The 14863-nt window shown below is 33.2% G+C and overlaps 1 protein-coding gene across 3 annotated transcripts in view; it reads right to left on the reverse strand.

Annotated features, from left to right (window-relative positions):
* LOC150102497 (nuclear valosin-containing protein-like) overlaps positions 1–14863 on the reverse strand; it is a 534631-nt gene that overhangs the window by 43606 nt on the left and 476162 nt on the right. For all 3 annotated transcript variants that reach the window (XM_090398755.1, XM_090398754.1, XM_090398756.1), the window contains one exon: positions 10003–10079. In XM_090398755.1, coding sequence (XP_090254881.1) covers positions 10003–10079 — 77 coding nt within the window. The remainder of the gene's footprint in view (positions 1–10002; positions 10080–14863) is intronic.

Here is a 14863-nt window from a genome sequence, read left to right on the forward strand (position 1 = left end):
TAAGAAGTCATGGACTCAAAAATTGTTTGTGAATGCCTTAATCAACTGTTATGCAAGTGAAATGGAAAGCTACTGTGTGAAAAAAAATGTAGAATTTAAAATTTTATTAACAATCGATTAAAAATTTATAATGCTCCAGGTCATGCATCTTATATCTGATCTTCACAAAGTTAAAGGTCATGTCTCTCCTTCCAAACACTACTTCATTGATCCAACCGATGGGCCAATATATCCGTGAGTTCTTGCAGTGTTAAGGCTTATTATCTACGGAGAACTTTTTCACAAGTTTGCCGCCACTGAAAGAAATGATTAGACTCTCATGCAATTCTGAAAAGCATTAAATATTTATCATGCTATTAAAAATATTGTCGTGTCTTTGGACGAAGTGACCTCTCAATGTGTGAGTGATATATGGGAATAAAGATATTAAAAAGGTTTGTGTGCAATTTTGGAAGGTTTGAAAGAAATGAAAACCTTTGTAAATTCAGTGAAGAAATAGTGGGACTAGCAAACAACTGAATATCGAATGATGACGACATAGTTCAACTCATAGAAAGTGCCCCTGAAAAGTTGACTAACGAAGAATTGGTCGAACAACATGATGCAGAAGATGAAGAACAAGAAAAGGAAGAGGGAAAAGAGAAACAAGAAGAGGTAGTTAAACAATTTACAGTGAAGGGTCTTGCAGAAATGTTCTTTGTAGTTAGCGATGTTCTCAAAATGGCTGATGATATGGACCCCAATTTTGAACACTACTTTTTAGTAGAAACGAAAGTACATGATGCGTTTGCTTGCTATAAACAAATTTATGATGAAAAGAAGAAGAGGAATAAGCAAAGAACATTGAACATTTTCATCAAAAAAAAAAAAAGAAAGAAAAAAAAAAAGAAAAAAAAAGAGGTTAAACCAGAAGAGCAACAGCCACCTGGTCCTTCACATAGGGAAGGTAATGAAGATGTGATTGTGGAGGAAGATTTGAGCGATTTTTCCTTTTCTCCTGTTTTATAGTGGCAGTAACACACAGTACAGTTTTATAAGGTTTAAAAAAAATTAAAATGACAGTATACTTATTACAGTTAAGTCTCTAACCCCCGTAACTCTATTGATTTAATGTATCGACTTACGTCCTGCCAGATGGAATGGAACCTGGATGTAAATTGAGGGATGACTGTATTATCACATATAAACATCATATACATATACATATGATGTTTATGTTATGGGCCAAGTCACTTTGGTTTTTGATTCTTTCACTTTTTTGTATCATTGTCAAATATGCTGATTTTGTAAAAATTTGAGTGACCAGGGCAAAGTTCCCTTCATGTCTCCCAACAAAAAGAAATTTAAAGGATCTCTCCTTCCCCAACTCCTACCGCTTCTAATATTGCCCAAAAGGTATCATTATTATCACTTTGCCTAACCAGATGATAGCGGTATTCATATTGACCCGTCAATGCGATAAATTATGATAAACAATGTGAAATTTATTACAGTGCCCAATTTTGTTTGTCATTATTCATGGCTGGGCATTATAAATAATGCCCATATTAATCATTTACTCCATAACATATCTACTCAACTGTTGCATTAGTAGGAACACTTCTAGATTGAAAAATAGTATTGAATTTTTAAGACCATGGATTTAATGAAATATTTATACATAATCGTCTACTAGTTTCGCTAGCTGTAACTGTCTAGTTTTGTCAAGATGAGAAAGGTTATGCTGGTATTAAATGCAAAAAAAAAGAGAATGTAGTAACGGTTTAAAACAGTTAGACAAATTGGAGAGAGAGCGCGTGACATCACACGCATAAAGCATGAAGACTTAGTTATTGTTATTAAGTCGCGTTTTATAATTTTTTGCATAATTTAGTTCTGCTAAACTTAATGATTTTAACAGATATTGTAAACCTACAGATATTGGACGTTATCTCCATTATACATCCAATCATCACTATGCACAGAAACTGAGCATTATACATATGCTTAAAAACAGAGCCAAAAATATCATCACAGAGGAAAAAGACGTACTTGCTGAGTTTTGCCTTATATCAAAAACGCTATCACAAAATGGTTATCCTCAAAACATTATCAATAAAATTCTCTATAGAAACAACCTCCAACGACTCAGTACGTATCATCCATTGTCATACCCTATGCTGGCTCAATCTCTACCAAAATAGCAAGAATCATGAAGCCTTTTAACATCAGAGTTGTTTTTAAACCTACCACAACTATAAGACAGTTATTAAGATCACCTAAAGATAGCATCGCTTTCTACAAATATGCAGGTGTTTATAGCATACCATGTATGTGTGGACTTACCTATATAGGCCAAACTTCAAGAAGCCTAGAAATTCGAATACCAGCGTAACCTTTCTTGTCTTGACAAAGCTAAACAGTTACAGCTAGCAAAACTAGTAGACGATTATGTATAAATGTTTTATTAAATCCATGGTCTTAAAAATCAAATAGTATGATTCAATCTTAATGAAAAGGACCAAATAATAACTTTCAGTAGGAACACCTTCTAATAATGTGTAAAATCAAACATTAAGTTCTGTAATCTTTCTTGTAAGAAATATTTCAGAACGGCCACAATTTGCTTATCATTTCATTCTGCAAAATGATAGAAATTCTCTGCTGTGTAGTAGTAGCTCATGAAGATTATACAAGCTGGCATCTCTGAATTATGGGACAACAAGAGTGGATCAGTGTACTTAATTGCTATTTGTTCATCATTTTCTTCTCTGGTGCATCAATCCGAAGATTGGTTAGTTATAGCAGCACATCATAACATCCTGTCTTATGACCTCCATTTTATCTCTTCATAACTCTTAGCACCGGTTAGCATCATTATGTTATTTATATATGAAATTCTTGGTCTGCCTCGTGGCCTCTTTCCTTCTACGGTCCCCTCCATTATTTCTGTAATCCGTCCCCCATGCCTCAGATGGTGGCCAATAGGCTTTTTCTTCTCTTATTGATGTGGTTCATTAGTGACTGCTCTTCATGAACTATATTTAGAACTTCTGCATTACTTTTTCTTTCTGTCCAACTAATTTTCATCATCTTTCTCCTGCAGAAAAGTTGAAATGCCTCCAACTTTTTGATGTCTTGTTTTGTTAGCGTCCAGACCTCACAACCATATAATGCAATGCTCCACATGCATGTTTTCACTAGCTTTTTTTTTGAGCTGGATGCTAAGTCCTTTACTGTTGAAAATGTTTCTTCTATTGTAGAATGACTTTTTGGCCAAGATTATTCATGCTTAAATATCAGATTGGTTTCTTCCATCTTCTGTGATAAGACTTCCAAGATATTTAAAGGAGGATACCTGTTGTGTTGGGTTATTATTTATTTCCAGGTTGAATTAAATTGAATTTGCTTTGTTGTCTTGTAATTAACAGTTTTGCTTTCTTGTAATTAATAGTTTCGTTTATAATTAATTTTTAGGCTGAGCTGCATAAAAATTTCCCCCCATTTTTGTCAGGGTGGATTTCAGTTTGTCTTCATTATCTGCTATGTCATCTGCAAACCGTAGTCAGTTAATTTTAATTCTATTTATCTTAATTCCCGTTTCTATTAGTTCTTTCAATTTATTTATTGCATCTCCAATGTAGAGATTAAACAGTATGGGTGAAAGAGAGCAACCCCGTGTTACACTTGTATGTGTTCTTGCTATTGCAGATTTTGTTTTATTGCTGGCTGCTTCTATTAGGGCTTCTTGGTACTTGTAAAGATTAAATATGAGCCTTCTATCTCTCCAATCTACCTCTATTGTTTTCAGGAGGTGAAACATTTGGTTCCAGTCAATATTATCAAAGGCTTTCTCCAAGTCAAGAAAGACTATCAGAGTATTTTGATTCTTCTCAAATCTTCTTTTGATAATTGTTCTTGGAGCTAGGATTGCTTCTCTTGTTCCCTGTTGTTTCCTGAATCCAAACTGGTCATTGCCAATATACTCTTCAGCCTTTTTTGTTTTTTTAGTAGCATTTTTGAAGCATGTGATATTAAGCTTATTGTTCAATGATTTTCACACACGTGTTTGCATTATTTACTTTAGGAATGGGTATGATAGAGCATTGTGTAAAGTCTTTGGGAATGATCCCTGTTTCATATATATCCTTTATGATCTTGAAAAGGTCTGACTTAGTTATGTTTCCTGAATATTTTATTAATTTTGAGGGGGATGTTATCAACACTCGGTGCCTTCTTAGCCAACAATTCATTTAGTGCACATTCAAATTCATCTTTTAATATAGTTGGATCAATTTCTTCCATATCAAGTCTTGTTTCATCTTCTGTAGCCTTGGCATCTAGATCTTTTTCACTATATAGATCTTCTAAGTACTCCTTCCATCTTTCCGAAATTTCTTCCTTATCTAAAAGTATGTTTCCCTGTTTATTTTTGATAATTGTGCTTCTTGTCTTGTTTTGCAGGCTTATTCCTTTTATAATGTTATAAAGCCTTATCAATTCTCCCAGTCTTTGTTTTCTTATTTTTATGTTTATATTTGTCTTTGCTTTCTTCATTTAGGGAGGTTTTGTGTTTTCTTCTTTCATCTATTAGATCTAGAATGTCCTGGGTAATCCATGGCGTTTTTATTTGCTTGTTCCTTAATCCTATGCAGTCATTGGCAGCCTTGATGATTATATCCTTCAAGCGAGTCCATTTTTTCTATGTTTTTCTTTTCACGCTCTCTCTCTCTCTCTCTCCAATTTTAATGCTTCCATCAGTTTGCTGTTTATAGTTTCTATGGTTTTCTCTGTTTTCAAGTTATCTATGTTTCCATTTGGGCCTTTTCCTTGGTTGTGACAGATTGCATTTCAAAACCAAATTGTGCTGACTGTCAACTTCAGCATGTTCATCATCGTCCCACATGTATTCCATGGGAAAGGGGGGGGGTTTCATGTAACTAACAAAACAGAGCTGTCCTCCTCTTGAAACTAATTCCTGCATGATGTGAGCCTTATGGCATTGCATGTAATCTTACTATATTTGCTTATATAGCAAGATGATTCAGTGAGGCACTGATGAAATTTATTATAATCAAGTGTGTTCCAAGAAAAATGTCCCAGACTATTATACCAACTCTGCCAGCCTGGAGTGTTCTTACTACACACACACGAGTCCACAGCTAGATGTTGCTTTATGTTGTCCTTCCATCAGCATGGTGTAACTGGAAAATGTATTCTTTAGATCAGGACACCTTTCAGAATTTTCAAATAACCAGTTTCAGTGATATTACATCCACTGTAGGTACATATTTCTATTAAGAGAGGTGGTGATATATTTGTGGTGGATGATTCTGCCGTTGTCAAAGGATATGCTCAATGCTACTGGGTTGGGAAAGCTGAAAAGACATATAACATTATCGCCGATACTTTTAAATCAAAAGTATGAAACATTTTTAATTTTAAACTAATCTTTAAATTTCATAATAAATAAATCAGTAACAAATCTGCTGAAAAAATCATTCAAACTGTCAAAATAGCTAGCAAGAGAAAATATCAACATTCTTTGTAAAAAAAAAAAAATAAATAAAATAAATAATAAAAAAAAACAGTTAGATGCCTAATTTTTAGTAAAAAGGAAGAATTAAATATGATAATAAAAAACTGTAAACGGTTAGTCCTAGGGAGCCAAAGAGATATATTTATAGGGACAAGAAACCAAACTAGGAGTAATAAAATTATATTCAAACTAATTTAAAGATATGGACTGGAGAAATGATTACTAAGAATTGGAAAGGCAGGATATTTAACCAAAAAGCAAAAGAATACTTTTTAAGAATAATTATTTTAGAAAGGATCTTCATAATACTGACATTCGGTTTTCATAATCTAAAACAGACTAGGGAGACTAGACTCACTTGGTGACTAAGGCTGGCACCTACATGTGGAAAATACTACATTACATAGATTACCTGATGCATAATTAATTATGTTCATAATAACCATTTTTCACTTTTTATAGTTTTAAACTTTTTTCCATTTGATTAAGTATGAAGATAATAACAGAAGTCATTTATGAATGATCAACTTATAAGAGTATAATAAATGTATAATATAAGGATGATTTTCTGCACACTGTCCTCTAGTTGTTAAACCAAACATTTATTGAACTACATACATTTTCAGGACAGACTTGCTGCCCAATGTTTTGGTAAGTCTTGTATTCCTGCCAGCAAATCTTTGATAAGTCTGGTTACTTCATAGTAATCTCAGTCAAGAGTTTGTTAGAGAGTGGTTCTTTCAACTAAAGGAACAGATCAATGCCTGCAAGGCTCATATCAAGGTTGCAAGGAGAAGGGGGAGGGAGTAATTGGAAGCATTTCCTTTCCATACTTTCCCATAAGATCAGAAACTTCATGTCAAATATAACTTACGCTGTCATGTAAGCATAGGAGGGTTTTGTAGCAAATTCAAATGCAAAATGTTTTGCAGAAACTCTTGTAATATGCTGCTATCACATACAACTGTGAAGGCAATCTGTCTGTCTCTATCATTTCTTTCTTAGTATAAATCATCATCATCATTTTAACCATCAACTGTTGACACCAACATTTTTTTTTTTTTTGGATAAAAAGAAGTTTAATGTTTCCACTGAGAGTACTAACTTTTCAGTTTTTGTTCAAAATCTCACATCTATGTTTGGTCTGCAGGCAATTCTGCTCCAGAAACAGTTCCAGAATTACAGTTCTTCTGTAATTCTCTTGTTAGGTGCTTACTAGATTGTAGCAGCTAATGGGAGAGGGGGGGGGTGACATGAGGAACTTTTCTTTGCATCATATTTTCAGTAAGAAAACCAATGTGTTAAAAATGTTTATGCAGAAGATGTTATACTAAGTAAATTGAATAACTGTTGTAATAAATTTATTATGAAAATAGACAGGAACATTGAAAATATCAACCATATCATGAATGGAGAAACCATAGAACAAGTCATTTCAGCTGTCATTTTTCTCTATATCAGATATAAGCTGTTCTGTTTCTAAGTAAAATTCAGTTTCAGGAGGACTGGTGAAAACACCATCCCACTCCAGAAGAAAGGTTAAAAACTAAATGAACTGGATTCAGCTGGTTTCTCTTTTAAATCTGAACATGACTATGTGCAGAATATGTGCCTGCAACCTGAAAGAAGAATTCAAATGAACAAGATAAGTCACTATTTGTTGGTGGAGCAATTCCTTATGTTAAACAGCACTCTGGCATCTTTTTTGGAGTTAGAATAAGAAAACAAGGGAGGTGTAACCCCCACCAGCATATTTCCTTCAGATACAGATGATACACTGTTCACTGGATCAGATACAACTACTTGCCTTCCCCTACAGTCTACTCCTTCATTGTCCCTGAAACTGAATTTTACTAAGAACCAGAAGAGCTCGTATCTTAAAAAAGAGAAAATGGCATCTCATACCTTTGATATTTGATCCAACAGCACCTAGGTGAGGTGATTGTAGGATTTTTAATTAAAATCTTTCAGCTATTCAGGCACAATTTTTAGTAAAGATTACAAACTAAATATGGAAACAGACAACAGAATTAGCAAAGCTAGCATGATATGGAATTAAATGGATAAATTTATACGGAATAGGACAGGACAGTGTTCAAACCAATATTAACTTATGGATCTGTGAGCTGGGTTTGAAATAAACACACTTAGACTGGAGACCACAGATATAAGAGTTCTGGGAAAGATTAGGGGACAGTTGGCATCAATTGCAGAACCGTATTAAAAAGTGGATATTAGAAATGAACTTTGTTAGCATTCAGGAATGTGTGAGCAGAGTTAATCTAAGGTGGTATGATAATTTACATAGAATAGAAGAAGAGAGAGGTCAACAAAACAAGTTTTTTTTTTTTTTTTTGGTCAGGAAGGCAGGAAAAATATCCAGAGGAAGATCTGGATATTTTTAGTTCAAAGATCTGGGTTCATGAATATTTTTAGTTCAAGATCTGGGTGACCGAAACAGTAAGAAGTGCCTTGATGATTTGATTGATTCTCTTCCATCAAGACGGGTTGAATACTTCATGAGTCCATCTTCTCCACTCTTCTCTTAATAAAATCTTTTTTGAAAGATCTTGCAGGCTGTTGATCTTAGCAGCTTTCTTAATATTAGTGATCCAGCTTATCCATGGTCTGCCCCTTGTTTGTTTGGCGGTTTTCCATCCTGTAGGGCAATGTAAGGTAATCTCTGTTGATTCATTCTGTTTACATACCCATAACATTTTAATCTCTTTTTATTTAGTTTGTCTAATATTGGTAATTTGTAATTTAGTTCATTCTGACTATTGTGAAGTGCCTTAGAAGATCAAAATATAAGATCTGAATGATAGTGGAGTCCTGAAAGATAACACAACGGTGGGCAAAGTGCAACTCCCAAAGCTACTCTGTGTGGCTCCCAAGACAATATTGGTTTTCACTGACATTTTTCCTAAACTTTTATATTAATAATCTATAGTAGTACAGTATGTACCAATATTAGAATATTTTATTTCATAAATGCTTTAAAAATAAGTAAAAAACAGATATTTTGAAACTTTAAATTTTTAGCTTTTAAATGGTACCAGTCAAAAGGGTTGTTAACGTGGATTTTATTATCATATTTGATTAGTAAAAAGTGTTTCGACATTTGATGGCCTATTTTGCTCCCGCACAAAATTGGTTCCAAAAGTGACTACTATGATCGCTGCATTATCCTCTGTTGCCTGGACTCTGTGTCATCACTCTTCATGCAGTACACGCAAGTTACGTGCTTGTGGTGGAAGCAAAACATAACCAGTGTAGCATAGTGTAGATATGTACTTTTCTGATCAATAAACACTTAAGATTGAAATAATGTTTGAAATAATGAATTGAAATAATGTTAGAAATAATGTGGGATTAAATATCCCCTTAATTTATATAGTTATAAAACCCTTTTGTATTTTTTTATTATTTATAAATACAATTTTAAAATAATATTTTCAGTGGCTCTTGAACATTTAAAAATGTATGAAAAGTATTAAATGTGGCTCTTATTACTGAAAAACTTGCCAAACCCTGAGATAACAGTTTATTTTTGAGGAAAATAGTTGATAGGAAGTTAGTAATCATGTAAACTTTTCATGCAGTACTATAATACTATCCCGTACATTTCGTGAGATACATATCAGGAATTTGATGATGATATGACATCTGACATGAGTCAGATTCTTCCGTTATTTTAGAAGTCTTATTTCATCAAACAAGAACACAAGAAACTAAAAACAAGCAATGTTTCTATTCAGAGTGAGGCTTGCAACTGATGTGAAGGTGGAAACTATTATATCATCCTGCTGGCCATGCAAGTGTATCTTGCTAAACTTTTGAAATTATCTTTGTGTACAGAGTGAGTCAAGAGAAATGTGCATAATCAAATTTGGGAGCTTATAGCAGATTTTTTTTTTTTTTAAAGTAAAAAATTTCCCATGATCATGTGTTTAATATCAAATGATAAGAGCTATAGCTTTTTATATCTTAAAAACAACTATGGAATTGTGCATGGTAAGTGTTTATTCAAGAATTCAACAATTTATGTTTACAACAGATTCAGAAAAATATCTCCCTCAGCCTCAATACAGCATGTCATGTTTCCACTTTTTGTCTGGCATCACCTCTTTCATCTACCCCCACAGACAAAAATCTAAAAGATTTAATTCCAGACCACACTGGCCAAGTTTGAGAACCCCCATAAATGATCCTCTGACCAGGTTAACTACACAAGAAAAATATGGCGGAGTTCATTGTGTTATAAGTACATACAATGTGTAAACAATGCTATACCTTCTAACAGGTGGCAACTGATCTTTTACATACTGATATACCAAAACATAAACTTTTTTTTTTTTTTTGCATGCCTGGGTGCATATGGTTTGGACAATGTTAACACTAAAAATTTACTATCCAGTTCAGAAATAAAAATTAATCCACTTATAAGAAGATTCAGAAATACAAAATATACACAACTAACTTACGTAAATCCCTCACACCTGGCATCGCATCCCAGGGCATTAATATCAACATCATCTCCCAGAAGTGGCTTTTCACCATTCTATGGAAAAAATTTAAAATTAAATAAAAACCAATATTTAAAAATATGCATGTCACAAGAATATGAAACTAGATTAAGATATGCAAGCAGTTATACTGCAGAAGGAAAATTAAGGAAATTCAAAAAGTTCGTTGAATATTTTAACTAAATGTATTTTTAACATAAATTGAAAGCGAAATGGCTATTTTTCTGGCATCCTTAATTATTATTAATTAATAATAATTAATAATAACAATTACATGACCACTTGGTAGTACAACACCAAGGCAACTCGAAGCAAAGGTGGAGCAAGCTTCTTCACTATCCTTAATTACAGTATTACATCCCCTAAAGGTTGTGTTTTTACACTGTGAGAAAATATCAAGGATAGTGAGGGATCTTGCTCCACCTTTGCTTCGAGTTGCCTTAGTGTTATACTACCAAGTGGTCATTTACATTTGGATTCGCTGATAGTTTTTCGGTATATATGAAACTCATAGATTCGTAGTTCTCGATCTTAGAGCTTTGCTTACTGGCAGTTGACAACAAGGGATTTGTATCCTATTAATTATTATTAAATGTATTTTTTTTAGAACATATAGAAGCTTAGACCATTCAAACAAAGTTTCAAACAGTGATACTCATCCCTAATTTTTGATGCTATAGTAGTTCTATGGTATCACACTACGAGTGAATGGTGGTACTTCTTTGGGAAAATATTTTTTTTAAATTTATTTTACTATCAAAGTAAAAGAAATTCATCATTTAGGATCCCATTTAAAGAGCTGATTTTATAGATCAGAATGGAAGCATGTGGAAAGCTTCCCCTCTTACAGAATGCTTCTGAATAACCTTAACATATTTAATGATGGAATATAAAGGAGCAGAAATATATATGAAAGTGATATAAAACCATGTTATAATGTATTTTTTACTGTTATTTCATCAATCTAATGCAACTACACTGAAATTGTACTGGCACAAAATGGAAGTCACTCACTTTAGAATGTTGGATTCCGTGTGCAACCAGTATATCAAGGAATGTTTAACAATTTCATCAGTTTGAATGAAGTGAAAGCCATTACTGTGCATAATCATTTCCAGTTTAGTCAAAGAGAGTACAATTTCAATGTGGTGCTTCATAAATTCCTGCAATTCTCTGAGAGAAACTCAAGTTTTATTGATGTATGAAAAAATTCTGGTTTAGAGCATAGTTGGTTGAGTGGTTATCATAGCTGCTCTCTGATCAACAGGCTGCATGTTCAAATCTCACACATGAGCAAGATTGTTTGTGAATGTCTTTAGGTAAGAGACGAATTTCATCATCTGGGTGAGATCACAGCCCTATTTATTGGAGGCTTGAAGAAGTTTTTGAAAGAGTTTCATGTCTGAAAAAAGCAAACATGAAAAATATAAAAATAAATAAATCTTTAACCCGCTCATGGTATGAATGTACTATAGGTTTACAAAAAAAACTTTCATGGGTGGCAGTCATATAAAAACACAATTTTTGTTGTTGAAAAAAATACTCTAAATATGTGCTGAATTTTTTTGTTGAACAGGTGCTTTCTCAGATGGTAATGAAGATGCAATTTGGATGGAAAGATCGTGGCTTAAATATGGTTTAGGACATAATGAACCTTTCTATAGACTTTTCAACTGATGGTGCAGAATGATCAAATGTCATTCCAGCTGGGACATCACCTGATAAACAGTGAAAAATCATCCAGTGGGAAAGTCTAAAATTTAACCGAACTGAAGATAGGCACAATCAACATAAGAAGCATCAAGAAAAAAGGTGGAGCTAGCAGAAGAATTACAGAAATATCATGCAGACATAACCAGTATTACTGAGAAAAATGAGACATCTTTAAATAATAGTGATCAAGAAAAGGAAGACACATCTATGGTATTAAACACTAAATCTGAAGATAAACTTTGTGTATGGAAGATAAGTTCAAGGAGAGTAATTGCAAGTGATTTATCTATGTATATAATTCCATAGGTGGTTCTAGTGAGAAAGAAGAAAGAGGAATTTTTTTTTTTGCATCATTAGAGAACAGCTGGTTCTTGTTGGAAACCTAAATAGTAGCAAGAAATGAATCACGAACAGAATCTAGTATCCTGAATTCAGAGGAAAAAAAGTAGGAACTAATAATAATGATAATGCCTTATAAATTTTTGTTTGGAGCATAGTCTATCCATTACTAACTCTAGGTTCTGGTCTCTGCTAAGTAGCACGTACTGAAGTGAAAACATGAATGTGAGTTTAAAGATAAGTCATTGTTTTGATGTATAATTAATATTTTTGATAATTACTGGCCATAGTATCCTTGTAAATGACTGTGTGATTCAGTGTATTTAATTTTTTTTAATATATTTATACCATGTGCGATATATAAATGGTGTTATTCATGGTGGCAATGAGAACAAGAACAATCCTTCCTTTAGTGTTACACAGTGATCAGTATTCATTTACACAAATTATGGACTCTACAACCGTGTGTTATAAATCATTATTTTAATTTCCTGACATTTCGCCCTTCATATGAAGGTCATCATCCGGAGTACACACACACACACATATATATATGTAGAAAGTATTTTTACCTTGGGTATAAATATGTTAAAGATACCAAGTAATTTTAAACCTGGTTTTACTCCATTTCCCAAGTAAGCAAACAGACTAAAAGTCAAGTTTGCGCCTGCAATTGATGCAAGTCTAACTGATCCTACAGGTAGTGCAGGACCAGGGCAACTCGTGGCAAAGGTGGAACAAGCTCCGATCACTAATCTTAATATTTACCCTTAATGCCAAAACACATCTCCAAGAAGGGGATGTATGATGTTTTGTATTAAAGGCTACTTGGTATCTTTAACATATTTATACCCAAGGTAAAAATACTTTCTACATTTATATCTCCTCCAGAGATTTTTATATTTAATAAGGTTAAAACACCTTATGGTAACTTGTTTTGGCGAAATACGTACAAGCTCTGTACTACTAAATCTTGGTATTTCTAATTCTAGCCTAGCTCCCACTGACGAGACCTCAATAAAGGTCGAAACCGGTCTGGGTAGTGGCCCCTTGCCTTTAATACAAAACATCATACATCCCCTTCTTGGAGATGTGTTTTGGCATTAAGGGTAAATATTAAGATTAGTGATCGGAGCTTGTTCCACCTTTGCCACGAGTTGCCCTGGTCCTGCACTACCTGTAGGATCAGTTAGACTTGCATCAATTGCAGGCGCAAACTTGACTTTTAGTCTGTTTGCTTACTTGGGAAATGGAGTAAAACCAGGTTTAAAATTACTTGGTATCTTTAACATATATATATATATATATATATAAAATTAGTTAAATGACTATATACCAAGAATGACAAAACAACAAGGTTTAATATTAAGATACAACTAGTTTCATTGAATGATTCAACTTCTTCAGGTATCACAGGCAAAGAATTATACAAAAAATGACAGAGACATGATAAAATTACATCAACAGATCTAGCATAAAAGACAATAGTACATTTAAAAACAGGAATGCGAGCTTGAGTTCCAATTAGTGCGACCGCGAGTGTGCCAATACTGAACAGTATTGGTGCACTCGTGGTGCACTTCTATCTCTTCCCAAAACTAAAACTCTTCCTCGCTGGTCAGCGTTTTTCTTTGAATCAAGAAGTGATTGCAACTGTAGAGGGGTATTTTGCAGATCTTACTGAGAATCACTACAGGGACAGGATAATGGTGCTGGAGCATTGCTGGAATAAATGTATTAGTCTTAAGCGAGATTATGTTGAAAAATAAAAATAATTTTGAAATTATAAATTCGTTTTTTCATTGTTAGACCGAGAACTTTTCAGACCACCCTTATATATATACGAGGGTGGTCTGAAATATACACATGTGTATATTTCAGAGGTCTGGAGTATACACATATATGTGTATACTCCAGATGATGACCTCAATATGAAGGCTGGAAAATTAAAATAATTATTTATAACATGGTTGTAGAGTCCATAATTTGTATAAAAAGAACAAGAACAATGGTAGCCAAGACATCGTTGTTTGGGATAGTTTGATATGGTGTGATTTTGTAAAGTATTGTGTGTTGTTAAACTGTGAATGAAATTGTTTTGTATGTTTTTATTCTTCATTCACATTTAACATAATCTACCATATACTAAGCAAGACTTGTTTAAATATTATTTGTTAGTCCCTTGCTTAAGATTTATTATTCATGTATTATCCTTGAATTTTATCAGCTATTATTTAATTATATAATTTTAATGTATATTATACTATTGAAAGGACTCTGTAGTAAATAACATTTATCTTATTACTTTATTCCTTTAATAATATTATGAGGAATTCTATGTATGTAACTTTTATGTGCCTTATATAAACTGTAACATATATTTTATTATTATTATTTGTAAATGAAATGAAAGAGAAATTAAGTAACTATAATATTTTTATTATTATTTTTTATTACTCAGTGTAAACGTATAACCTTATGTAACGGTAATGCTTATGTTTACATTCTGTTTTGATCGTTGCTATGGAGATAGAAATAAAACAGAACGCGTGAGCGTAGGACATGAGCTTCGATAATTGGGAGAAGAGAAATTAATGAGTTGGACAGAGTGAACAAGTTTTAGGCGGGAAGAAGGAAGGCATATAAGCAAGAGCTAAAAGTAAACAAGAACACTGAAGGGCAGGAAATTCAAGGGAGTAGCATTCAGAAGTGTATAGAGACAAGGAGAAAACTTATAGACAGCTGAGAGTAAAGTCAGCAGTGGCAG

Source organism: Typopeltis vanoorti, chromosome 10 (assembly GCF_054136105.1).
Source record: "Typopeltis vanoorti isolate ZY-2024b chromosome 10, IOZ_Tvanoo_1.0, whole genome shotgun sequence".
NCBI lineage: Eukaryota > Metazoa > Arthropoda > Arachnida > Uropygi > Thelyphonidae > Typopeltis > Typopeltis vanoorti.